The sequence below is a fragment of the Zalophus californianus genome, chromosome 4 (assembly GCF_009762305.2).
Source record: "Zalophus californianus isolate mZalCal1 chromosome 4, mZalCal1.pri.v2, whole genome shotgun sequence".
NCBI lineage: Eukaryota > Metazoa > Chordata > Mammalia > Carnivora > Otariidae > Zalophus > Zalophus californianus.
The window spans coordinates 50,908,305-50,935,920 of NC_045598.1; the positions used below are offsets into that span (position 1 = coordinate 50,908,305).

The 27,616-nt window shown below is 36.7% G+C and overlaps 2 protein-coding genes and 1 pseudogene across 11 annotated transcripts in view; 1 reads left to right on the top strand and 2 right to left on the bottom strand.

Annotated features, from left to right (window-relative positions):
- The window catches only part of LOC113937185, a 38,511-nt pseudogene extending 25,082 nt beyond the window's left edge, over positions 1-13,429 (bottom strand).
- USP1 (ubiquitin specific peptidase 1) lies at positions 1,388-13,254 on the top strand. 2 transcript variants are annotated; one of them, XM_027620982.2, is made up of 9 exons: positions 1,388-1,622; positions 4,639-4,877; positions 5,920-6,040; positions 6,567-6,671; positions 7,222-7,382; positions 8,476-9,158; positions 9,845-10,015; positions 10,654-10,855; positions 11,760-13,254. In XM_027620982.2, exons 2-9 carry the CDS (start codon positions 4,708-4,710, stop codon positions 12,493-12,495), a joined length of 2,349 nt encoding a protein of 782 aa, XP_027476783.1. In that variant the 5' UTR covers positions 1,388-1,622; positions 4,639-4,707; the 3' UTR covers positions 12,496-13,254. The 2 variants fall into 2 exon arrangements, with proteins under 2 accessions (XP_027476783.1, XP_027476778.1); XM_027620977.2 differs by lacking the exon at positions 1,388-1,622 and adding an exon at positions 2,206-2,495.
- DOCK7 (dedicator of cytokinesis 7) overlaps positions 13,103-27,616 on the bottom strand; it is a 220,646-nt gene continuing 206,132 nt past the window's right edge. For all 9 annotated transcript variants that reach the window (XM_035727291.1, XM_027620950.2, XM_027620940.2 and 6 more), the window contains 2 exons: positions 17,181-17,348; positions 13,103-15,918 (listed from right to left, as the gene is read on the bottom strand). In XM_035727291.1, the coding sequence (XP_035583184.1) occupies positions 15,876-15,918; positions 17,181-17,348 (211 nt within the window). In that variant the 3' untranslated portion in view covers positions 13,103-15,875. The remainder of the gene's footprint in view (positions 15,919-17,180; positions 17,349-27,616) is intronic.

Genomic DNA, 27,616 nt, shown 5'->3' on the forward strand with positions numbered 1-27,616 from the left:
CTCCTAAATTTATATCCCCTGATCCAAATTTCCCCCTCCCCCCAGCTCCAAACTTGCTGTTGGCTCAACTTCTCTGTATGTAAAGCAGGCATCTTAGTTATAGTGTGCAAGAACAATAGTCCCTCACAACAGACCCACTAGTACCCTAATGTTTCCCATTTCAGCAAGGACCAACCATTATCCAGTTGCTTTGGGGGAAAAATAATCCTTGTCATTTTGGTCTCTTTTTTGTTACAACCCATCAGTGGATCCTGTTGGCTCTACTTCAAAAAATATCCTGAATCCTACCAGTTCTCAACATTCCCACTGCTACCACCTTATTCTAAGCCAAATAATTTATTTCCTGGGCATCTGGAACAGTCTCCTAGCTAACCTTCCAGCTTGCACTTCTGAAGGTCAACAGTCTATCCACCACAAGCAGTCACTTTACAAATTATGTCACTCCCCAGCTCAAAACCATCCAATGACTTCCATTTCCTTACCCTACTTAATCAGAGCCCTGCCGATGTTAACCTCATTTCCCACAATCATCACATCTAGGCTCAATGTGCTCTTAAGCACCCTGGCCTCCTTGCTTCTGTCCAGAACGCCGAGCACGTTAAGCTTGAGGACTTTTTAAATTTGCTGTTCTCTTTGCCTGAATCATTCTTCCCTGAGATTCCTCCAAGTTTCACTCTCATTCAGCTCTCTGCTCAAATGTCAACTCGAGGGCTTTCCAGACTATCGTATCTAGTATAGCCCACTCTTTATCTCCTTTCCCTACCACTCATTATTTCCTATCATTTTAGTTTAACTTCTGCCTCTCTCTAGAATGTAAAGCTCCTATGGATCAGGAAATGTATTTCATTCACACCGTGTCCTTAGAGCCTTGAAAAATGCATGCCTGGCGCCATAGTAGGCACCCAAAATCATGCTTGATTAAATGAATTTGGACCGAACTTCTGCTTAACTCCATCACTTGCTTTGTGAGGTCACCTCACTAAGGTAAGCATACCAACAAAAGGAAACAAAAACCAGGTAAGGCCTGCCTCGCTGCATTTGAGCCCTAGTAAGGGCTCGCGCAGAAACCCTTTCTAGCTCCCCAGGCCTGAGCTGGGCCTTAAAATGCTCTTTTCCTTGTTTGGCCGGTAAGGGAAACGGGTAAACAAGAAATTGAGGCATGGAAGGGCCAAGGAAGAAGCCTCAGCGCTGCAGTATACGGTTGAGAATTCGCTGTTATCCAGGGCCGCGCTGGTTTCTGTTGGGGGGCCGTGGGGCCGGGACTGCGATTCCAACCAGAAAGCCGAGCACCAAGCGGACCCGTCAGCCATTTTCCGAAACTAGTCTCCCTAGTAACCCCGCCCGAGTGCGTGCGCAAGAAAGGGGGCGGGACTTATTGTGAGGGCCTCACTCCGGAAACCGCACCCGCGGAGGCGTCCCATCGTCGAGGATTCACAAAACACCGAGCCAGATTTAACAGTCGGCGGCGAAAGCGCGCACTCGAAAGCCAATGAGAGCGGAAGGAGGGGACCGCTCCTGAAGGGTACTCCGCATATCTAGCAATGATTGGTGGAGTTCTCCTTTCTTCTTTTTGGTATTGGCTTGACTTCCTTCTTCCGCCCACCCACTTGGCTTTTGTCTAGGTACTTCTGATTGGCTCCTCTTGGGCGGTGGTGGTGGGGGCAACGTTTGGGGGATTGCTTATCGTAGATTGGTGGATTTGAGCACCTAGCGTCGTCTTTTCGAGGAAGGAGACGGTCCCATCCTCTCCCTGTCCCGTCTCCCGACCCGTACGCTTTTCCTCAACTCGCGCGCACGAATGGTTAAAAAAAAAAAAAAGGGTGTGAGGCTCGAGCCCGCCAGCCAGGCCTCCAGCACCTAGCGCGCGCCCTCAGCGAGGACCCGCGCGAGCTGCCCGTGAGGCTGCCTGCGCTGTTTGAAATTGCAGAACCCGTTAGGATCTTGGGGAAACTACCGTTCCAGCTGGTTCCGGAGCCCGTGCGTGCCAGGGGGGCGAGTGGCGGTCGCGAGGCGGCTCCTGCCTTTCGCGTCTCTGCAGCGTGGAGACTAGAACCGGCACTTTCGAAGGACGCCACCTCCAATCGCAGTGCTGGCGCGGGCGGAGGCTAAAACACGGGGGTCCTGAGAGTGAGGAAAACGCGCCAAGTTCCCCTCCGTGGTGGAGTGGGAAAGACCCTAGCGGTTCAGGCTTTTGGCGAGCGGGACTACTACTTCTGGTGCTCCCTGCCATCCCTGGGCGGGGGCGGGCGGGGGCGGGCGCGGGCGCCGCTCTCGGGATGTAGTTGGTGCCGGCGCAGGGCAGGACCGAGCGGCAGCCCGGGTTCCCGCTCTTGAGAGCGAATGGTCACTCCCCTGCGGGGAGGGCGGTCCGACCAGCTTTTCCTTGGGTCGGGGGCCCCGCGGGCCCCGGGCAGGGTCTCACCTGTCGCACCCACACCCATCCCGGCTGCACTCGGGGCGTCATCGCCGCGGACCTCGCTTTGGGCCATGACCAGGTAAGGAGGGCCTGGGGAGGAGGGGGCCGGTGCCTGGGCGCCAAGGCAAGTTCGGCCGGGTCCCAACGGGCGCTGCCCTGGGACGCCGCGGGGCAGACGCCAGGACCACTTCGCTGCGGCGCCGTTGCCAAGCTGCCAGCCAAGCCCTCCCGGCACCGCTGTGTCGGTGGGGGGGAGGGGGGAGGGTGCCTTTCATGCAGCCGTAGGGATTCGGGGAGGCAGGTGCGGGCTGGGCATAAATAGGCCAACTCCGCGGGTGAGGGGGCCCGGAGCTGCGGAGCGGCGGGAGTCGCTACCGGTCAGCCTCCCGCCGGGCCCCGGCCGTGTCTGACGCGCACGGACGGCAGCACGGCCTCGTCTTTGCACTTTTGCGTTCCTGGAGTGATGCGGGGTCAGGAGAAAATGTTTCCACTCGGGTTGTCCGGAATTGCTAAATTTTATCGCGCACTTTCAATTTTTCTAGAAGTATTTAGGAGGCCACGTGTTTTAAACCTTTGTGGAGGATGCTGTCCTTGTTTACATTTTTCCCGAAAAACTGGAACTGAGTCGTGTCTTGGAAGAACTTAAAACTAATGAGACTGAATGTTCGTACTGTCATTTGTTCAGGAGCATTTAATGCTCGATTTACTATGTTTTCTGCGAAACTTGATTTAGACTTAAGGAAAGCCAGGAGCAAGAAGTGGTGTAGCATAAGATGCGGTAGCTGGTAAAAATGTGATATTGTCAGTGATGTTAAATGTTAGTGATTTGAGGGAGCCAAAAGGGTTTATTGCTTAGGATTTATCCGTTATTTCAGCTACGCGGTCATTTTTTTCCTAACATATACTTAAATCCGGTTAGAGAATACACTTTCCATCATAAGAATTAGCTCCCAAGAAAAACCTTTGACAAGAATCGTTAATGCTTAGAGATCCCTGACAAATTCGCGCAGCCTGGTTTATCATTCATGATAGCTTTCCATCAGTAGCATTAAGTGACTTGGAGGGTAAATTGAGTTGGAGAGGGGGATGGGGAAATTGGTCAACTTTCCAGTTACTTCTGAGTTGAGTCTCAAAAATGTGGTTTCACTACCGAGTTCAATGTTGCGAATTCCCAGATCAGCGGCAGCCCAGTTTGAAATGCTTTATTAGTAAAGATGGAGTTTGAGTCAATTATCTATTCATCCTGTTAATATGTCTGTATTTGAAAGTCACTGTCGAGCTTTTGTGCTCCAATATTCCAGTCAGATAATTTTCCCCTGATACCTAAATGAAAATAGGATGGGTGTATAAAATAACTATCACAAGTACTGCAGGGTTTTTTTCATCCAAAAGTTTTAACTAGAGGAAAAAAAGGTTGCAAAAGTCAAAATCGTATTTTTTCTACTCTAAGCAGCATTAAAGAAAATTTATTATAGTTTAAAAAAGTGTTTGGAAAATCAGTAGTGTATTGTGTTTACTGCCTAACAATTTGGACTGCACAAAGTGCGGCAGTTCTTTACACCACTGTCCCAACCATGCATGTTTCATTACTCTTCACTCAAGTTTTTAGGTATAACTGAACACTAGATCTGTGCCTTTGCTTATATGCAAATTATACTTTAATTGGGACTATAGTTGACACACAACTTTACATTAGTTTCAGATGTACAACATAGTGACTTGTGCAAATTATACCTTAAAGAAGCTTTTTAGAGACTTTATTTCATGTATTCATGTTAATAACTAGAAAAGACCTTGGAAGGCTCATTCACTTCTAGTACTCTGACTTCCCATTCATCCCTTTCTCTTTCTCACCTTGTGCTTAAGAATTAGAGATGGTTCAGTCGATATTTTCTGAATAAGTTAAAATAAAAATTAACTTTTTACTCACTACTACGTTACTGTAGGTGTACTAAAATGGGGATATTTCGTGATGTGGCTCTTAATCCAACAGACTAATGAAAGTTCAGTATCTGATAATTTTTGTTAAGAAAGTTAAAGACAAATGGCAAGCTCCTTCATTTAAGCAATAAGCGTCGAGTGCCTGTTATTGGCCAAGCATTGGGTTTTCAAATGCGACGTTCTAATTAATTCCATTCCTTGGTAAATTTTCAAAATTAATGATTTTATTGCCTACAGCAGATAACTGAAAAGTAATTAAACCTTTTCTCTGCGATTAACAGATATGATTGGTGATTACAACATCCTTGTATAAATTAATTCTTGTCAACTCCTTGGGATTTGAAGAAAAAATGCCTGGTGTCATACCTAGTGAAAGTAATGGGCTTTCAAGAGGTAGCCCATCAAAGAAAAACAGACTTTCCTTGAAGTTTTTTCAGAAAAAGGAAACTAAGAGAGCCCTAGATTTCACGGATTCTCAAGAGAATGAAGAAAAGGCTTCTGAATATAGAGGATCTGAAATGTATGTATGTTAAGTATATTTCTGTATTTTAAAAAATTCCGTATCAGTGAAGAAGCAGTGAACTTTGACATCTCCAAACATTCTGACTTGATAGTCTCTGAAGGCAAAACACACAGTAGTGAGACAACCTATTAGCCAGTTAGATTAACTTGGAGAAATATTTATTGGCTAAAATTATTTTTCAGTTCAAATTTGTTCGTAGTATAACACATTCTGTGTAAAGGGTAAAGAAGTAACGTGTTTTTTTTTTTTGGTGGTTCAGAAGACTTGACAGTTCTTGAGATATTTAAATTTTATAGTCATATCAAATATGTATGAATCATCAAACCTGTTGTATGTTGCCAATTTAAGATAAACTTAAAAATAGGAAATGCTTTGATGCAAGCAAATTCTTCAGTGACTCAGATCTGAACAAAATGGAATACTTTATTACTGTTCTAGTTGTAGTCTACACTAGGTCGCTGTTTAAAACACTTTGAGGTGCTAGAGTAGTAAGTGGCAGCTGTAAAATAAATAAAAATGCTGTGAGGACCTACTATTTGTTAAGGTAAAAGAATTATAAACTTGAACAGTTCATTTTAAAGTGAAGGACAACTGTGTGATTCTCTTTATAGACTCTTTCCTTTTAATCTTAACAGAACCTGATTTCTTAGGTAGTACAGCCTCTCCTAGATACCATCATGGTGTATTCCCAGGTTTTTATTGAGAGACTACTTTTAAAAATGTCATGGAGGGTTTATTAATCACAGTACCAGTTCAATTTTCTGCTCTCTAAAATGGGATTAACAGCTTCATGATGGAATTGTTTAGAGGCTTGTTGTGTATAATATTTTTAACAAGTGCTTGTAAAACTTTTTTTCTGGGTACGTAGCAATTTTCGCACCTGTACAGATTTCTTCTCCTCAAGTGTCACCTGAATAAAGTCCATATGCCTTTCAGTTCATACAACTTTTGGAAAAAGACTACATCTTAGGAGATATAATTTCCACTTTGTTTAAGATACTACACTTCATAAAACCTCTCTCTGCTCTATACTTCATAGTGATCAAGTTGTTCCTGCAGCACAGTCCTCACCTATAAACTGTGAGAAGAGAGAAAACTTGTTACCATTTGTGGGCCTGAATAATCTCGGCAATACTTGTTATCTTAACAGTATACTTCAGGTAAATTGATGATTTTGCTATATAATAAAGCTTTAGTAGGCAAAGCATGATGTCACATTTAATGTTCTGAGAATTTCAGATTATTGGGATAATTGTCCATACGTCTTTGCCTTTGATTGTAAATAAACTAGAATGGACTAAAGTAATGATGCTAAATTGTACGTTACCAGCTTCCTTTGGGGTGAGAGAAAGTGATATGTTAAATAAAATGGGAATAACAAAATTGAACTGACTTTGGTTAACCGGAAGATGCCAAACCCTTAGTTTTTCTGCTTGATTCCTAGTGCAATGGTGACATGAATTTTAACCTTTGGAACTCTGCTTTATGTTGTATACCCTTATAACCACAACTCTTAGCAATATGTGCCCAGCCTTAGTGCTTTGCTGCCACTGAGGGAAGACAGTGGGCTAGTATGATGAAATAGAAAACAATTTTTGATCTAATATTAATCTCAGAATTTTAATGCACATTTAAAAGTGCTCTACAAAAAATAGATAAACACTCAGACATTCTTACTTCTTACAGGTATTATATTTTTGTCCTGGTTTTAAATCTGGAGTGAAGCACTTATTTAACATTATTTCAAGGAAGAAAGAAGCCCTAAAAGATGAAACCAATCAAAAAGATAAGGTAAAAAATAAAAGAACAACATATATAAAAAGTATAGTCATGGAAATTCACTTGCTTAGAAATGAGAAAGTAGTAGATTACACAGAGGATTTGGGAGGAGGAGAACAGATTATTTCTCTGTTAAACTATAACCGAGAATTAAATTTCTCAGTATCCTGTGTTTTTCCCCATTTTTGTAGGTTAGCTAAATACATTATCACCTTTTACAGTGTCCTGCCCTCTAATTTATTGCTTACCAATAAACATTGTCATTTATATGCCAGAGTCACAGTTTCATACCATTACACCATCTGCTACTTATCTATTGTGTTTTCAAGTACTCACTCTTAAAATTTAAATATAAAGAAAACTTTGACTTACACAACCAGAAAACCATTCTCTTCCAAATAGAAGGTAATCAAAAACTACTCTTAAAATTTTTTAGTATACCTCCATAAAATTAGTGTTATAATAAATTAAATTTAGCAAAGCTAGTATTGTCTAGTAAGACGAAGAAAAGGGGGAATGTACTTAAATTTGTTTAATGGTTTGTGGGTTTCTTTTTTGACAGGGAAATTGCAAAGAAGATTCTTTGGCAAGTTATGAACTAATATGCAGCTTACAGTCCTTGATCATTTCAGTTGAACAGCTTCAGGCTAGCTTTCTCTTAAATCCAGAGAAATACACTGATGAACTTGCTACTCAGCCAAGGCGACTGCTTAACACACTCAGGTATAGCCTTTAATATAATTTTAGGATTCCAGCTTAGGAACTTACTGCTCTCTTTGGAGGAGAGTGATATGTGAACAAATAGGGGGAATAAAGGGCAAAGAAAACAGAAACTACAGATCTACAGTCCCTAGTATCCCAGAGGCTCTGGAAATTAGACATGTCTTTGGTAAGTTTGGTACTAATAAATTCATTAGATCTGAATCGGTATGAGGCTCTTTATACCCTTTACTCATTTTTATTTATAATGTGAATATTCATACATTTTTTCTGTAGAAATTAATATGTTTAATTATGGGATAGTGCAAGTGCCATTTTTTTGATCTGAAAATTACTGAATTTCTCAAATACATTTGGTCCTAAGAAATTTTAGATTGGGAATTATAGGTTTTTATTCAAAATATATTATGCATAAGAACTGTAAATTGCAAGTATTCTAGTTTTGTTGTATGTGCTTGCAGAACTATTAGCTGGATTAGATTTCTTTGTATTGTTTTAAATGAAACTTTATCCAGTATATAAAATAACTTTATCTAGCATGTTATAGGGTAAACCTTTAAAAAGTTATTTAAGAATAGACCTAGAGTGGGGAACCTGACTGGCTCAGTTGGTAGAGTATGCAACTCTTACTCTAGGGGTTGTGACTTTGAGCCTCATGTTGGATGTAAACACACTGTTCTTTGTTGATGAGCACTAAGTGTAGTGTAGCATGGTGGCGAAGAGCAGGTGTGAATCCTAGCTTTGAGCAAGCTACCTTATCTGTAAATCAGGGTGATAATGGTACTTACCTCATAGGATTATTGTTAGAATTATGTTACATATCTAACATAAAAAGCATCTTGAATAAAACCTGGTACATGGTAAAATATATATACTAGCTGTTACTGGTATTTAGAAGAGGATGAAAGTATTTGTGATAATGTTTGTTTTTACTTTTAGTTACAAGTTTAGGTAAGAAGTTTCAAATTAGTTGAATAAATGTTTTTAGATTTTTAAAATTTATGCTCTCTCTAAAGGAATTAATTTCTCTATAGAAAGGGTTTTTGTATTCTATCTTTAAAACTAGAATAGATGAAATGGAAATTTTTATTTATAGGGAACTCAACCCTATGTATGAAGGATATCTACAGCATGATGCACAGGAAGTATTACAGTGTATTTTGGGAAACATTCAAGAAACATGCCAACTCCTAAAAAAAGAAGAAGTAAAAGTGGTAGAATTATCTACTAAGGTAGAAGAAAAACCTCATCAGAAAGAGGAAATGAGTGGTATTAACAGCATAGAGATGGACAACCTGAGGCATTCTGAAGACTATAAAGAAAAACTCCCAAAAGGAAATGGGAAAAGAAAAAATGACATTGAATTTGGTAACATGAAGAAAAAAGTTAAAGTATCCAAGGAACACCAGTCATTGGAAGAGAACCAGAGACAAACCAGATCAAAAAGGAAAGCTACAGGTGATACGTTAGAGATTCCTTCTAAAATAATCCCCAAGTATGTTTCTGAAAATGAAAGTGCAAGACCCTCACAAAAGAAATCAAGAGTTAAAATAAATTGGTTAAAGCCTGCAACTAAGCAACCCAGCATTCTTTCTAAATTCTGTAGTCTGGGAAAAATAACAACAAACCAGGGATCCAAAGGACAGTCTAAAGAAAATGAATATGATCTTGAAGAGGACTGCGGGAAGTGTGAAAATGATAACACAACTAATGGTTGTGAACTTGAGTCTCCAGGGAATAATGTTAAGCCCGTTAATGAAGTTAAGCCCATAAACAAAGGTCAGTATAATTTATTCTTAGACTTTGATAGGTAGGAGGATTAACAGCTGCAGAACTGTAATGTTCTTAGATACGTGTACAATATAAATGTACTTTGTGAGTTTTAAGAGAAAATTTTAACATGAACTGTGGTGTTTCAAACACTGTGCTTAGATGTGTGTGTATAAATCTCATTAATTTTAAGGCGATGTTAATGTAATGTTAATTTATGGTTTATAAATAAGGGGAGTTCAATACATTTTAATGGAGAATTATTTTAACCTTTTGAAAGCAGTACTTGACAATAAACTCAAATTGCATTTAATGAAATACATTTTTTAGAGAACTAAGTAGTTACACTGTTCTTGAACTGGATTTCTACCTAATGTCCAGATCTCAGACAAAATGTGTAGTATTGATGTGGTTAGTGGTTTTACCAACAGTGTTATACTTATTTGGGGGTTTATTCCTATAGGAATGTCTTTGGGAAGGGAGTTAAAAATGACATAATTGTGACTTACTTTCTTAGAGACAACAGTAATTCATATTCAAAACTGTCTTTACAGGGAATTCATAGGTCCTGGGTAAGATACCTCTTAATGCTAATAAGCAAGTTTAGATGTAAAAATTAACCTTTTACTCATGATACACTGTAAAAGAACTATTGGTTATATGGGCTATGCTGAAAAGTTTTCCTTTTTTTTTAGGTGCAGAGCAAATTGGTTTTGAGCTAGTAGAGAAATTATTTCAAGGTCAGCTGGTATTAAGGACTCGTTGCTTAGAATGTGAAAGTTTAACAGAAAGAAGAGAAGATTTTCAGGACATCAGTGTACCAGTACAAGAAGATGAGCTTTCCAAAGTAGAGGAGAGTTCTGAAAGTAAGCAGAATTGGAATCTTGTATGGACTTGTGTGGACCATGGAATAAGTAGTTTTCTTCAACGAAACACAGTCTGATAGTAGCTTGACATAATTATTGAGAAAAAGCTGGCTTTTAGTCTCTGGTATAACAACATTTTTCTGCTTCTATAGATTCACTTGTTAATAGTTAGCATTTGGAAAATTGTGACATCTTTATTTTAATATATACAGTGGGGAAAAAGGGAAAATGAAACACTTTAATAACTGTTGGGTGTCTCAGTCTTAGAGCTACATCTTTGAGCCACTGTTTAAAAAGTAGGGAAAGATATGGGAAGTGATCACGAGACTGGCTTACCTCTTCAGATACTGGAAATTAATAGCTAAACTAAAGTCTATCTTAACACTCAGAGAGTAGGTTATCTTCATTTTGCTGTCCTGTCACCTAAATACTTTTTGGCTGTCCAAATATAAGTATTTTTAAGATATGTATACTGCTGAGGATGAACTTAAAAGTCTCTGAAACTCAAAGGAATGTTTTTATTAATTATTTGGGAAGAATTAGTTGAAATTGCATGTTAATTTTGAACATGGACCTTGTTTAATTTTAAATGTCTGAGGGATTTTTCATTTGTGAGTGAAAGGAATTCTCTTATGTAGTTTCTCCAGAGCCAAAAACAGAAATGAAGACCCTGAGATGGGCAATTTCACAGTTTGCTTCAGTGGAGAGGATTGTAGGAGAAGATAAATATTTCTGTGAAAATTGCCATCATTATACTGAAGCTGAACGAAGTCTTTTGTTTGACAAAATGCCTGAAGTTATAACTATTCATTTGAAGTGCTTTGCTGCTAGTGGCTTGGAGTGAGTATTATAAATAAAAGCTACATGAAAAAAAATGAACTCTATAAGAAGTTTTGTTCAAAATACTGTAATAGTAAAATAGTGTAATAGCATAAACTGAAATGAAGTAATTTATAAAGATTACCTTAGAAAAGTGTTCTCTTAACAGTTTTCTTGTAAAAATGCAACAATTTAAATCCTTTTGGTATGAATACAGATTCTAGGATTTCTTCCCACATCTTTTTAATTTTCATTCGTTATTAGAAACAGTTTCAAATTAAATTGATTAAAGCAACGAAAAGATTTTATATACATTGAGTTTTTTTTTTACGGGAGAAAAAGGCAGAATTATTTCATTTTCCAAGTAAGCCAGGAGTCAAACTAGTTCTTTGAAGAATGAGAGAGAGATTCTTCTCTTGTTGAAAATTTAAGTAAAGATTGTGACATGTATACATGTAAATGAATTGTTTGAAATTACCATGAGGGCTTTCCAGTAGTTCTCTACACACATTATTATGCCTGAAGATGACACACAGTGCTTTCTTTCAGTGGACATTTTCTTTGCTCCCCAAATCCTGGTAGAGAAAGCCTTCACATTAAAATTACTTAACTAAAATATAAAAGATTCTGAAGTTAAATGGCATTTAAAAACTGATTTTCTCATTGTACAAAATGAGGACAGTAGAGAAAATGAAAGGGAGAATGCCATATATCCTTCACAGAAACAGCTGAATATTAGTACTTCAGTATTTTTTCTTTGTATACTTAAGTATACAAAATTAGAGTCTGGTTTTTATTTTATGTTTATATAAAGCACTAAATATTAAGGGTCATTCAGACTCCTACTTGGTTTCACATTTGGGGGTAAAACTGAATATATGTAAAGTGGAATTGCAGAAAACCCCTTTTTCTTTTCCTTCCAAAGGTTTGATTGTTATGGTGGTGGACTTTCCAAGATCAACACTCCTTTACTGACACCTCTTAAATTGTCACTAGAAGAATGGAGCACAAAGCCAACCAACGACAGCTATGGATTATTTGCGGTTGTGATGCACAGTGGCATTACCATCAGTAGTGGGCATTACACTGCTTCTGTTAAAGTCACCGACCTTAACAGTTTAGAACTAGATAAGGGAAATTTTGTGATCGACCAAATGTGTGAAATAGGTAAGCCAGAACCATTGAATGAGGAGGAAGCAAGGGGTGTGGTTGAAAATTATGATGATGAAGAAGTGTCAATTAGAGTCAGTGGAAATACACAGTCAAGTAAAGTTTTGAACAAAAAAAATGTAGAAGCTATTGGACTTCTTGGAGGACAAAAGAGCAAAGCAGATTATGAGCTATACAACAAAGCATCTAATCCCGATAAAGTTGCCAGTACAGCATTTGATGAAAATAGAAATTCTGAGACTAACAATACTAATGGGACCCATGAATTTGACGCAAACAAGGAATCCAGTGACCAAACAGGCATTAACTTAAGTGGATTTGAGAACAAAATTTCATATGTAGTGCAAAGCCTAAAGGAGTATGAGGGGAAGTGGTTACTTTTTGATGATTCTGAAGTGAAAGTTACAGAAGAGAAGGACTTTTTGAATTCTCTTTCCCCTTCTACATCTCCTACATCTACTCCTTATTTGCTATTTTATAAGAAATTATAGAGTATTTTCCTTATGTATATATTAAACAGACCTGGACAAAAGCTGGTAAAGTTGATTACATCAAAGAGTCTAGCTTATCTTTTGAAGCTATTGGATATTATTGGTCTCTCTAGGTTTTTATATAAATAGTGACATTTGAATTACTGAAAACCATGTTAATTTTTAGAATTCATTTCCCGTAGTAGAGACTAGTGATGCATTAGCTTCTGGGAACAAACCTGTATAGGTTCTTAATTGAATTATTCAAATGGGAAGCATTTAAACACTTTTGAATTTACACCTATTCTTTTGTGTTTGCTTTTTAAAATAAAGTGCTTGTATTTGTATCCATATTTTGGAGTAATTATATGATGTTTATAGGTCCTGTGGTTTTTCAGCTAAAAAGCAGAATCTCATTTCAGTACATTTAGTTTTATAAGTCATTGAAGCCAAATCTTTAATGGGCTGTATTTAAAGGCACAAAGTCTGGAATATGTGTGTATTCACAGTAGTGTACATTTTGTGCCTTGAATCACTTTGAAAAGTGTCTCAGAAAACCTGGACAGCCAGTCCCCTTCTATCTTCACAAGAATTTTATATGTATTTATGAAAATGATTCTGTATTCTAGTAAATCTTTTTGGGCATGGACTAATTTGTATCTCTTCATAGTCATATTCTGCACGATCTGTATATAGTATATCAAATTTAGAGGTGTGACCTTAAATTTAACTTTTTTTAAAAACCGGGAGGTCAATAAAATTTAAACTGCTTAACAACTATGTATATAACTGCTCATTTTTACTTGTATATTTTTTTTACCGTAACTATAGCTGAGTTCTTTTAAGAAAATGTATGTGTATGTATAATATATATATACATACACACACAAACCTAGAAGAGAATAAACATGCATAATTACCTTTAATAATACTGTGAGAGTTGGAGGTGAAGAGACTTTTCGAATAGAAACTGCTTAGTCCATCCACGGTGTCATACTTAAAAGTTTATAGTAAAAATTGTTGCATTCTAGTTGTCCTTTAAAGTAGACATAACTTTACAGAATCTGTAAAGATGATGCTTTGTGCACACACAAAAATGTGGTTAAATTTTCATTCTAAATGTATATTAAATTGGTAAATGATCAATTACCTAAAGAATATATAAATGCTATTAGAATAACACTTTTATACCCCCATTTCAACAAGAGTACCTGTCAACTAATAAATTAATCACACAGTTAAATCATGTCTAATATATATTCTTCCACAAGATGGTGTGATATAAAACATCACGGTCCTCACTTCATTCTACATTCAGAATCACTAATCGAACTTCTTTTAAAAAGAAACAGCCCGTTTCTGATAGAGAAAGAATCATTAATGGAACTTTTAAAATGCAACAGCCCTGAACACTACTCATAAGCTTCTGATGGAGTACTTTTAGGATAGAGCCTGGGCCTCATACTCAAGAGACAGCCAATGTTAAGAACTTGGTATAGATTCTTGATATGAGAAAGTTTATGTTTTAAGAAAACTGAAGTATGTGGGAATTAAGGAAGTGTTTAGTATTATACCATTGTTCTCAGAGGAAGCCTGTTTTTATTCAAGTCAGAAAACAGTATTGCATGGTAATTAAATCATAATTATATAAATTCTAGAGTTTTTGATACTGTCACTGAGATTTATGTGAACTATTCCAAGCTCTTACGTAATATAATCTAATGAGTAATGACCTAGGGATTACTTAATATTCTCTCCCTTAAGTACACCTCCCCCATCCCTTGCCCTAAAGAGGAGAGAGTACTTGTTACCTTATTTTTGTTTAATGAATTTCCATTCTTGACTCCTTGTCTTTCCTTATTGTTCATGTGGATCCTCTGTCCCCAAGTTTTTGAGGTTATGCCTTTCTGACTCCTCAGCCCTTCTGGTCCAACACTGTTGACTCATCTGAAAAATCTTTTTGTGATTCAGTCTTTGAATTGATGTAGGTAAGATGAATTTGACATAATAGTGCCAGTTATAAAGGTAGGCTGGAGAAAGGAGATCAACCATCCCCTATGGTCTCAGGAAAAGCAGGTATTTTTGAGATCTTGTTTCAACATCAACTACAGAATGAAGGCACCATATTTAATCAGTTTTTAAGTGATTCATGTCACTGGTCAATAGATCAAAGGGACAGCTTAAAAATGATGCCTTTCTATAAGCTATATTACTACACACAAAAAAATTGTTGAAAACACTTCCAAAAATCATTAATACGTAGTTTCTTGGATAAACTTGCCAAGTAATTGGAATAAATATTTTCAAAAAGATTTTTGCCTTAGTTTTTCATGTCAAAGTTATTTTAAATTAGTTCTTAATTTCAATTAAAACAGCTAATTTTATCTTTTACATATACTTTATAAAGTCTATACAAGCGTTAAAAAATAAAACTTTTCATTCAACTGGTAGATTAAAATCGAACACCAGCTTCTCAGTGTCATTTCTGTGGTGATGTAAGATAGCTCTAAAGCAGATTTCTAGTTTTCCAGTTTAGATGACCAAACTCATAAAATGACTGGCTTGTTTAATCTGAAACATAGGAATCATTCACTTTAGTTGCTGAGAGTCATGAAGTTCATACTACTATCAGTGTAACAAGATTGAGAGTCAAAGATTAAGCTACTGTGACTGGTAGCAGCTATCCCAGTATTCAACTGTTACTTACAGACAAAAGTTTAGTTAGGTAAAATTACTCTGCAGTTTATCCTGAATCCCTTTCTTTGGTTTCTAAATGGAAAATACCTTAGAAACCTGTTTTAAGACTTCACAAACCAGTTACCAGTATCTATCTACTACCCATTTATTCATTTATTTAATTTGGGGCTCTTTGGCCCGCACAATGTCAATTTTCATTTTTAGAACTTTGCTAGTTTTGGAACTAGTTCTTAATTCAAGATTCTCTGCTTTTGTCAACAAAAATTTTTAAAGTCTCACTCGGTAAAATTAGTGTAAACGTTCACATATTTAATAGTACCTTTAAAATAAGCATTACTACATTTAAAATGGTTCCAAAATGAATCTATAAATGGTAATATAAATTAAAAAATACAAACTTAAAGTAAATAAATTTAACATTAGCTATGGTATAAATAATAGTAAATGTATAGTGAGTCATTACTTTTGAGTCTTAAAAAAAGATAACAGCATATTACCAGAACATGAGAAACCATGGCCATGATTCTCAAACTTCAGTGATCTACTTTTGATACTGTTTTGGCCACTGCGTTCTTCAATGAGTAGTAAATTAATGCCAGAATTTCCAGAATTAAGCCCCAAGTTGTCTTTTTCAATAAATCTTCTTTTCATACTCAGTGTTGAATACATGGCTCTCTTCAAATGAATAAGACAAGTGCATTATTTTAAAGATCCATTTTGCGCAGGCTCATCCGACTAAAGGAATCTCTGGGGAGAAAAATGAAAGGATATAATTATAAGTAAACAATTTTTGCATATTCCTTTAAAATACGCTTTACGTACTTTTTTTCTGCCAGAGCTAGCTCAAAGTTTGCCATCAAAAACTGAAAATGTTTTTGCCATCAAAATTCTTAACTTTCAAGTTTCATGTTCATCCTATACATTCTGCCTTATATATTCTAGTTTTATAGATTAAAAGTATATTACAGTAACCACTTTGCCAAGTGCATTGATCATTTATTCATTTGTCCAATAGGCGTATTAGGTATTGTGATAAAACAGGAGCAAAGGGATAACAGGAGAGATTTCAAGAAAAGATTTGTGATTATTAAAAGGGAAAAGGCAGGTGCTGCTTATTTAAAATTTTAAATCCTAAGAATTCAGCAGTTCTCAAACTCTTGGGTTTTAGATCCTTTTTACACTTAAAAACTGAGGACCCCGGGAAGCTTTTGTTTATGTGGATTCAAAGTGACATTTACCATATTAGAAATTAAGAAAATTTCAAATTATTATTTTATAAAATAATCCATTTGTAAGAATTAAGTACAATTAAGTACAATTTAATAGCTTTACTGTTGCTAGTTCAAAGAAAAGGGTGGTAAAATACTCAATGGTTGTACGTATATTTGGATTTCAATATGCAAAAAAAGGGCAGTTAATGTTCAGTAGTTATCATGACCTCTCCAGAATTCAGGTGCTAAAGTAAAATGTTAAAACGCTGCTTGGAACTTTACATGCCTAAAATTTAATTTCTGTAACAACCTCTTAAAGGTAAGTATTGTTTTGTTTGTCACAATTAGTGGAGAAAAATACTGAAGCCCTCTTGATATTCAATGGGGTTGCCTGCTTTAATACAAATCTAGAAGAATATACTCTAATACTATTTACTGTTAGGGCTGAGGAAAATGAATATCTGGCTCCTGATACATTCTAGTAAATTCTCCCATACAAATAAAGTGTGACAGGACTTTAAAAGAAATAGTTTTAGGAGGCCAGACTTACATGTTGTGTCTTGATTAGAATGTGTATTTAACACAACTTTATTATTCTCAAATTACAGAAAGAACTGACTTCTGTCTTGAAGGCTGATTGATAATAGGGTTATTCATAATAGGCTAGTTGAACTTGTTAGGTTTTAAGAGACAGTATCTGAAACCATGTAATAAAAGTTACACTAATTCATTATTATTAAACCAAGCAGATTTCATTTTCCTGCAGAGACCCAAAATAACAGACAAAAATGAGCATACCTGTGGCAGGTGACAGGTAATACTGCCTTGTATAACTGCGGGATCTTTCTGTTTATCAGAGGCTGTAAGGCCTCTTTAAGGCGATGATAGTTTCTCTCCAGTTCCCTTTGATATTCCTTTTGATCTGGCCCAATTAAGCTTTTATTTTTTCTTAAGGCATCCTCACACCTAGGGAAAACAGTATGTTACCAAAAGATTTCTCTGGCATAGTTTGAGAGCCTGATGCTATTAACACATATTTACCATGATGATGTCATTCAATTTTTCGGTTCAATGTCTCTCTTGCACTGGGGGTAAGGCAGGGAACAGATGATCAACTTGAGTTCTTTTACACTCTAACATTCACCAACAGTCTTAATTTAATTGAATATTGTGTATTTTTAATGTTAAATCTTAAGCCATTTTTCCACATACCACCACTACTAGACTTTTTAACCCTATTCACTTATGCAGGAACAATGGCATCTGGCACAGTGGTTTGCCAGTGTTCAAATAAGGTGCTTAAATGAATAGTCCTTGATTACAATCCTTTGTCCAATTTATTCAGATATTTAAGAAGAAAACCTGGACCCTAAAAGAGCAACGTAGCATGTTAAACAATGTACCCATATCAATAGTTGCAGAACTGCAGCTAAGTGATGTTCAGAAGAAAATGTACAGTCTTAAAGGCTTATATATTTTTTTAAAAAAAGCTAGAAGTGAAGAGCTAAGCAACTTAACAGAACTCGAAGTCAAGTCACAATCTTTCCACACAAAAAACAACAATCTGCAAATTCTAAACATTCTAAGGATAGGTAATCCCAATGTAACACAATTATTCTACAGTATAGAGGGGAAAAAAAACATTTCTGAGAAGAGTTTCCAACTCCTATTTCAAGGTTGGGATACCAAAACCTAATGGGACTATAAAGAAAAAAGTGTAATTTAATCTCACCCATAAACACAGTTGCAAAACTCCTAAACAAGACAATAGGAAACTGTTGTACCAATACCACACACACACACCTTTGATAACATTCTAAAATTTGTCATGATGAAAATTCAGCATAACAACAAATAGGTGGGAACTTCTTTAACCTAATTAAAAGTATCTACAAAAAACCTGAAGAAAACACTATACTCAAATGGTGAGCATTTTGTCCTTTTAGATCAGGAACAAGAAAGTGATATCCTCTAGCATACTGCTATTCAGAATAACATAGTACTGGAGCTTCTAAACATCACTGTAAAAATTAAAAAAGGTTCTACAGATAAATTATTAGAATTAACGAGTTTGGCAATATCCTCTTGTAAAAATATAAAATTCAACTGCATTCTGTATGCCAGCAAACAAAATATAATTCTAAAAGATACCATTAACAAAAGCATAAAAGTATGAAATACCAAGGAATAAAATCAAGATATATAAGGCCTTTACAGAAAATCAAAATATTAAGAAAACATCTAAGTAAATGAGAACTAGGTCATACTCAGGGACTGGAAGAGTCAAGTTCTAAAGTAGAAGTTCCAACTCTCTGCCAACTTATCTACAGATTCAGGTTATTAGTTTTAGGGGGGTAGGGAGGTGGAGGGAAAGATAAATTGATTCTATAATTTATATCAAAAGGAAAAGGGTCCAAAATAGTCCTTGAACAAAAGGTGAGAGAAATTGCTCTACCAGATATCAAAGTTTATTACAAAGCTGCAGTAATTAAGAGAGCATGATATTGGCTCAAGGAGAAACAGAACAATGGAAGATAATAAAGATCACAGAAACAGATGCATACCAACACGAGCACCTGATTTATAATAATACCGCAAAGCAGAAGAGAAAGGGCAATTTTTGAAATAAGTGGTGCTGTGTCAACTGGATATCCATAGGGAAAAGAAATCTGACCCCAATTCATGCCACATAATAAACGGTATCAAGATAATCACCAATCATCAGAACGGACAAAAAAAACTAATCCCTTTCTTGAACCACTCAAAAATCAAATGCAAGTGGATTTAAAATAAAAACAAAAAAGCCATTTTTGCCTTCTTCCCGTTTTTAGCCTACATTGTTTTTTTTTTTTTTTTTAAGATTTTATTTATTTCTTTGACAGAGAGAGCACAAGTAGGCAGAGTGGTAGGCAGAGGGAGAGGAAGAAGCAGGCTCCCCACTGAGCAGAGAGCCCAACATGGGGCTGGGATCACGACCTGAACTGAAGGCAGAAGTTCAAACAACTGAGCCACCCAGGTGCCCCTACCCTACACTGAGTTTTAGAGAAACCATTATATTGGGTTTTAGAAGTCAATATAGAATACTACTATGACCGGGGCACCTGGGTGGCTCAGTCAGTTAAGCGTCTGCCTTCAGCTAAGGGTCATGATCCCTGGGTCCTCCTGGAATCGAGCCCCATATCAGGCTCCCCACTCAGCAAAGACTCTGCTTCTCCCTCTCCCTCTGCTGTTCCTCCTGCTTGTGCGTGTGCTCTCTCTCTGTCAAACAAATCAATCTAAAAATAAAATAAAAAATACTATCACCTCAGCGAAAAAGTTAATTTAAGATACAAAAAGCAGTAGTCATAAAGAAAAGACTCAATCCTTGAGCTACATTAAAGAACTTCTTTAAAAAAAAAAAAAAGGTGGTAAGCCCCAAATTCAGAGAAGATATTTGTGATACTTACAAATAATAAAGTATATATCGAGATTATGTAAATACTCAGAAATCAGTAAGGAAAAAGAATCCAATAGGAAAATGGCAAAAGACTTGAACATGTAACTTTACAGAGAGGAAGGTGAAATGGCTAACAAACACATGACAAGATATTCGGCCTCTTTGAAAAAGAGAAATGCAAGTTTAATCCATAATCCCATATCATTTCACACCCATCAAACTGGTAAAAGTTAAACTGTCAGACAATACTAAGTGTAGTTAAATAGCAAGAGGAACTCTCAAACATTACTGGTGAAATTTAAATTTGTCTTAACATTTTGTTTTTAAGTTCTTAAAAGTTTTTAATTTTAATTCCAGGGTAGTTAACATACAGTTTTATACTGGTTTCAGGTGTACAATATAGTGATTCGACATAGTCTACACATTACTTAGTGCTGATCATGATAAATGTACTCTTTAATCCTCCTCCGCTCTGGTAACCATCAGTTTGTTCTCTATAATTAAGAATGTTTCTTGGTTTGCCTGTCTCCCTCTTTTTTTTTTCCTTTGCTTATTGGTTTTGTTTCTTAAATCCCACATATGAGTGAAATCACATGGCATGTGTCTTTCTCTGACAGACTTATTTCTCAGCGTTATACTCTCTAGCTCCATCCATGTTGTTGCAAATGGCAAGATTTCATTCTTTTTTATGGCTGAGTAATATTCCATTGTGTGTGTGTGTGTGTGTGTGTGTGTGTGTGTGTGTGTGTGTATACACCACCACTTCTTTATCCATTCCATCTATCTATGGGCATTTGGGCTGCTTCCATAATTTGGCTATTGTAAATAATGCTGCGTTAAACATAGGAGTACATGTATACCTTTGAATTAGTGTTTTTGTATCTTTTGGGTAAATACCCAAATTAATGCATCATAGGGTAGTTCTATTTTTAACTTTATGAGGAATACTGTTTTCCGTACTGTTTTCCAAAATGGCTGCAACAGTTTGCCTTCCCATCAGTAATGCACAAGAGTTCCTTTTTCTCCACATCATGGCAAACGCCTGTTGTTTCTTTTGTTGTTGATTTTAGCCATTCTGACAGGTGTGAGGTGTAGTCTTGATTTGCGTTTCCCTGATGGTGGTGATGAACATCCTTTCATGTGTCTGTAGGCCATCTGGATGTCTTCTTAGTGGAGAAATGTCTGTTCATGTCTTCTGCCCATTTTTTAATTGGATTATTTATTTTTTGGGTGTTGAGTTGTATCATTTCTTTATATATTTTGGATATTAACCCTTTATCACATGTCATTTGCAAATATCTTCTTTGATTCCACAGGTTGCCTTTTAGTTTTTATTCTCTTCTTTGCTGTGCAGAAGCATTTAATTTTAATGTGGCCCTGGTAGTTTATTTCCCTTGCTTTTAGGAGACCTATCTAGAAAAACGCTGCTGTGATGTCAAAGAAATTACTGTCTGTACTCTTCTAGGATTTTTATGGTTTTGGGTCTCACATTTAAGTCTTTAATCCATTTTGAGTTTATTTTTGTGTGTGGTGAAAGTGGTCCTATTTCATTCTTTAGCATATAGCTGTTGGGTGTTCCCAATGCCATTTGTTGACTTTTTTCCATGGCATATTCTTTCCTCCTTTGTTGAAGACAAATTAACCATATAATTGTGGGATTATTCTGGGATTTTTTTTTTTAAAGATTTTATTTATTTATTTGAGAGAGGGAGAGAGAGAAACAGCATGAGGGGGGAGAGGGTCAGAGGGAGAAGCAGGCTCCCCGCTGAGCCGGGAACCTGATGTGGGACTCAATCCCGGGACTCCGGGATCATGACCTGAGCCGAAGGCAGTCGCTTAACCAACTGAGCCACCCAGGCGCCCCTATTTCTGCATCTTCTATTCTGTTCCACTGATCTATGTATTTACTTTTGTGCCAGTCCCATACTCTTCTGATTACTACAGCATTGTAATATAACTTAAGTCTAGAATTGTGATACCTCCAGTTTTTTTCTTTTTTCAAGATTGCTTTGGCTATTTGGGGTCTTTTGTTGTTCCATACAAATTTTAGGATTATTTTTTTTTCTAGATTTTATTTTTTTGAGAGAGTGAGAATGAGAGAGAGAGAGAGTACATGAGAACAGGGAGGGTTAGAGGGAGAAGCAGGCCCCTCGCCGAGCAGGGAGCCCGATGTGGGACTCAATCCCGGGACTCCAGGATCATGACCTGAGCCCAAGGCAGCTGCTTAACCAACTGAGCCACCCAGGCGCCCCAAATTTTAGGATTATTTGTTGTAGTTCTGAGAAAAATGCTGTTGGTGGGTTGGAAAAGTGAGCAACTCTTGATCTCGAGGTCATGAGTTCAAGGCCCATAATGGGTGCAGAGATTACTTAATAAAACTTAAAAAAAAATACTGTTGGTATTTTGACAGAGATTGCATTATATCTGTAAAATGCTTTGGGTAGCAATTTTTGTGTGTGTGTGCTTCCATGATCATTTCATCTTTCCATTTCTTTGTGTCATCTTCAATTTCTTTCATCAATGTTTTATAGTTTTCAGAGTATAGGTCTTTCACCTCTTTGGTTTATTCCGAGGTATTTTATTATTTTTGGTGCAACTGTAAATGGGATTGCTTTCTTAATATCTTTCTGCTGCTTCATTATTAATGTATAAAAATGCAAGAGAGTTCTGTACATTGATTCTGTACTCTGAAACTTCACTGAATTTGTTTATTGGTTCTAGTAGGTTTTGGTGGAATTGTTAGGGTTTTCTATATATAGTATCATGTCATCTGCAAATAAAGTTTTACTTCTTCCTTACCAATTTATTATGTTGAGGTATGTTTGTTCACTCTAGACCTACTTTGTTGAGGGTTTTTATCATGAATGGATGTTGTACTTTGTCAAATACTTCTGTACCTATTGAAATGATCCTATAGTTTTTATCCTCTCTCATCAACGTGATGTATCATGTTGACTGATTTGAGAATGCTAAACCACCCTTGCATCCCAGGAATAAATCCCACCTGATTGTGGTGAATGATTTTTTTTTAAACAGTATTGTTGGATTCGGTTTGCTATTTTGTTGAGGATTTTTGCATCTATGTTCATAAGGGATATTGGCCTGTGCTTCTCTTTTTTTGTGGTGTTTTTATCTGGTTTTAGTATCAGGATAATACTGGCCTCATAGAATGATTTTGGAAGTTTTCCTTCCTCTTCTATTTTCTGGAGTAGTTTGAGAAGAAGAGGTATTGACTCTTTAAATATTTGGTAGAATTCACCTGTGAAGCCGTCTGGTCCTGGACTTTTGTTTGTTGGGAGGTTTTTTTTGTTTGTTTTTATGGATTCAATTTCATTGCTAGTAATCAGTCTGTTCAAATTTTCTATTTCTTCCTGCTTCAATTTTGTGTTTCTAGGAATTTATCCATTTCTTCTATGCTTTCAAGATTGTTGGCACACAATTTATCACAGTCTCTTGTAATTGTTTATATTTCTGTGGTGTTGGTTGTTATTTGTCCTCTTCATTTATGATTTTGCTTATTTGAGTCCTCTCTCTCTTTTTTCTTTTTGTTGAGTTGGGGTGAAAGTTTATCAATTCTGATTTTTTCAAGGAATTAGCTCCTGGTTTTATTGATCTATTGTTTATTCTAGCTTCCGTATCATTTACCTCTGCTCTAATCTTTGTTATTTCCTTTCTTTTTGCTGGTTTGGGGTTTTGTTTTTCTTTTTCTAGCTCCTTTATGTGTAATGGCTTACACAATTTGGGGAAAAAAAGTGGAATTATCTGGTTGAAGTTGAACCTATGAACCAACACTACTCTTAGGTATGTAACTCCTGGAAAATCTCTTGTCAATTCAGAAATAGAGGGATATTTGAATAGTACTCTTTGTAACTAAAAACAAAAACACAGGAAACCACCAAATATCCACCAATAGAAAAATGAATAAATCATGGCATATTCATACAATATATAAAAATAAAGCAACATTATAGGTATATCTCACAAACACTGAAAACAGCAAGTCACAGAATTATACTCACTGTCCATTTATACAAAAAACATGAAACGAAGTAGTGTATTATTAAGGGATACACTCATTTATGAGAAAATGATAAAGACAAGGAAATAATATGAAATTCATGATAGTGGTTACCTCTAAAGGAGAGATGCTATCAGAGAAGAACATACGAGGAGGGGATCTCAAAGCAATGAGAATGCTATTTCTTAAGCAGGGTGGGTAATGATTTTTTTCTCCCCGTTCTTTAATAGCAAATGTTATAAATACTATATTGAATCTATTCAAGATTTAATGAAAGCAAATTTTAAAAGATAAACCCCAAAATATAAAAAGTAAATACATGCAAAGGTGTTAATTATTTTTAGGAATAAATGATTAACAAATGAATAGCAAACTAACATACCATTTAAACTGATTAACAACAGACATCCTACCTAAATGGCATTACTTAAAGCAAGGTGTACTGAGAGTAGTACACTTGCATACTTGGCACTGTTAATACTTAGAAACTTTTTGCAATGCACGAGATATTAAGGGCCAATAAAAATGTTCATGTACTTCGGCTCAGTCATTTCATGATTAAAATTTTTAACAGAAGGAAAAAAGAGGCACAGCCACTGTAGAAAATAGTAGAGGCTCCTCAAAAAATTAAAAACAGAAACACCATATGATCCAATAATTTCACTATTGGGTATTTGCCTAAAGAAAATGAAAACATTAATTATAAAGGACACATGCATCCCTATGTTTACTGCAGCATTATTTACATTAGCCAAGATATGGAAGCAACCTAAGTGTCCACTGACAGATGAGTAGATAAAGAAGATGTGAGACACACACACACACAGGAATATTACACAGCCATAAAAGAAGACATCTTGCCATTTGTGACAACATGAATGGACCTAGAGGGTATGATGCTAGGTGAAATAAGTCAGACTGAGAAAGACAAATACCATATGATTTCACTTATATGTGGAATCTAAAAAACAAATGAACAAACAAAAAGCAGAATCAGAGCTATAAATACAGAGAACTAATGGTTGCCAGAGAGAAGTGTGGTAGGGAGATGGGCAGAAAAAGTAAAGGGGACTGGGAGACACAGGCTTCCAGTTATGCAATGAGTAGGTCACAGGCATAAAAGGCACAGCATAGGGGATGTAGTCAATGGTACTGTGATAGTGTATGATGACAGTAGCTACACTTGTGGTGAGCACAGCATAAGATATGGGGAAGGTGAATCACTATGTCGTACACCGGAAACTGACGTAGCACTGTTGTGCCAACTATACTAAAAACAAAACAAAACAAAAAACACTTAAAAAAAAAAAAAGATCCAATGCACTGGTGAACACACCACACTTAAATTCAACTTAAATTCAAATAGGGGCGCCTGGGTGGCTCAGTCGTTAAGCGTCTGCTTCGGCTCAGGTCCTGGGATCGAGCCCCGCGTCGGACTCCCTGCTCAGCGGGGAAGCCTGGTTCTCCCTCTCCCACTCCCCCTGCTTGTGTTCCCTCTCTTGCTGTCTCTCCCTCGGTCAAATAAATAAATAAAATCTTAAAAAAAAAACTTAAATTCAAATATTTAATGAAATAATATAATCATTAGAAAGCTTTAACTTTAATTGAAAAATAAAAAGATTATATGTATACTGTGAGTTTTATAAATATATATGCATACTGATATAAAAATAAAAGGTAACACATAAATAAAAAAGATAGCATGACCAACAAAATAATAAATAATAAAAAAGGCTGTAACTTTCTTGATAAGGTTTATGTTATGGAGTGGGTTTTTTTTTTTTTTTGTCTGTCATTTAAGAAAACCTTCTCTACAGTTGGTGGTAATACTTAGAGACCAGCAGACTACAGAAATTGATCACCTTATCATCAATACACACAAGGAGGAGGACATGTGACTTAAAATGTAGTCAAAACAACAGCAGGGAAAGAAGTAACTGTCTATACTTAAATGTCTATGACCTAAAGAAGTATGTATTGTTCCAAGATCATCTGGCACACAGATAGCAGGGGATTTTTGGTTGTTATCCAAAACTTCCCTAATAATAAAATTAATGCTAGGAATGAGTCAATGCTACAAGTATAAAGTAGATTTCTTTATTTTACTACCACAGTTCATCTACTCCATACACGAGAAGCTATGTTTCCTGTTGTCTCCTAAAACCAAACTTAGAAGGTGGTCTGGCACAATAATCAGATTCTGGAATCTCAGATTTCCGATGAAGCTTTCTGAAGCCTTTTTAAAAGACAGTCATCATGTTCAGGCAGGAGAAATTGATAGGAATTCATGATAGCTATTGCAATGAGAACGGGGGAAATTCCATCTTAAAATACTTGAACATGTTAGCATTCCTCGTAATTTTCTGATGACAAAACTGATGTGAAATTATTTCTACCCCTGATAAAGTTGGTTCAGTGTATGACTTAATAAGAGAAACCATAAAAGGGAGTCAAAGACTGGGTTCTGATGCCGCTTCGTTAGGTGACCATCATGTCATTTACTGAATGGTACACAAGGCTCTCTTACGATCTAGACCCAGTCGACTTACCCAGTATTTGACTGCTTGTCTTTACAGAGTCTATGGTTCCAGCTTCATTAAACTATTCACTTTTCTCAGAACAGTCTCTGAACTTTGCGCATGCTGGGTTTTTTTTTCCTTTTCTATTTAGTATACCCTTCTCCTCATTTCTGCCTGAAAAACTAATATCCATCCTTCAAGGTCCATATCAAATGTTGACTTCTGTGGGAAATCTTCCCTGGCATCACCATGTAAAATTAATCATTCCCTCTACTGTCAAGCTTACAGTGTTGGTAAAGCAGGAATCAGTCTCAAGTTGATAAATGACTTTTTTCCTGTTGTTTCAAAATTTAATATTTGCCCAACACCTATTTTGTGCCAAGTATTATCTGTGCAGAAAAGAGTTACCTGCAGGCCTGAGACTAATACCCTTCAAAGGCCTATTTGCAACGTTGGCCCTTGCTTAGCAGCTGGGAATTTGGATTTCGGGAGGTAATCATTCCCAGAAGGTAAGAGCGGCTCACTGTGCCTACACTATTTATACAAACGTTATGGCTTATGCTGAACACCTGCTTTCAGAATTCTGGCACCTGCCAGGCAGTAGGGGCCTATAGGAACAGCCCTCAACAACAATCTTGGCCCTCTACTCAGTAGCTTCTGGGTAGACAACATTTCACACACGCTATCCCCGCTCATCCCAGCTCTTGGCTGGAGGCGTCAGGAGCGCCTGTGTGAACCCCCTGAAAGAGGATTCTAGAGTCTATACCTGGATCCCCCCAGACTTCACGCACAGTGCCTTTTCCCTTTGAGGGTTTTTACTTTGTCCCTTTCCATAGAAATCAATCACAGCCATGACTACAACTATATGCGGAGTCCTGTGAGTCCTCCTAGCAAATCATTAAAACTGGGGGTGGTCCTGGGGACCCTGAGACACCCATATATTATTTCATCTAACTTGCACAACCTCCCTGTGGGAAGTAGATTATTATTATCATCCGTATTTAATAGATTAGAAAATGATCACAGAGATTAAATGACCTGGAATAGGACACACAATGACAAAGACAAGATTTGAACACAAATTTTCTGCTTCCAAGTTTGCTGCTTGTATGTTTCCTGAGGGAAGGGAAGCAAAAACTTTCACACTGAAGGTTCACAATAAATAACAACTCTCAGGTTAAACAGCTAACTAGTCTAATAGTTTCATGTTAAAAAATTTTTGAGTCTAGGCTTTTCTAATCTTTAAAAATATGGCAATATA

Bases quoted from the DNA above. Each gene is read 5' to 3' on its own strand.
- USP1 (XM_027620982.2), top strand. From the start codon at position 4,708: ATGCCTGGTGTCATACCTAGTGAAAGTAATGGGCTTTCAAGAGGTAGC. The intron at 6,041-6,566 runs GTAAATTGATGA...TACTTCTTACAG, and splicing joins ATCTTAACAGTATACTTCAG to GTATTATATTTTTGTCCTGG. The intron at 10,856-11,759 runs GTGAGTATTATA...TTCCTTCCAAAG, and splicing joins TTTGCTGCTAGTGGCTTGGA to GTTTGATTGTTATGGTGGTG.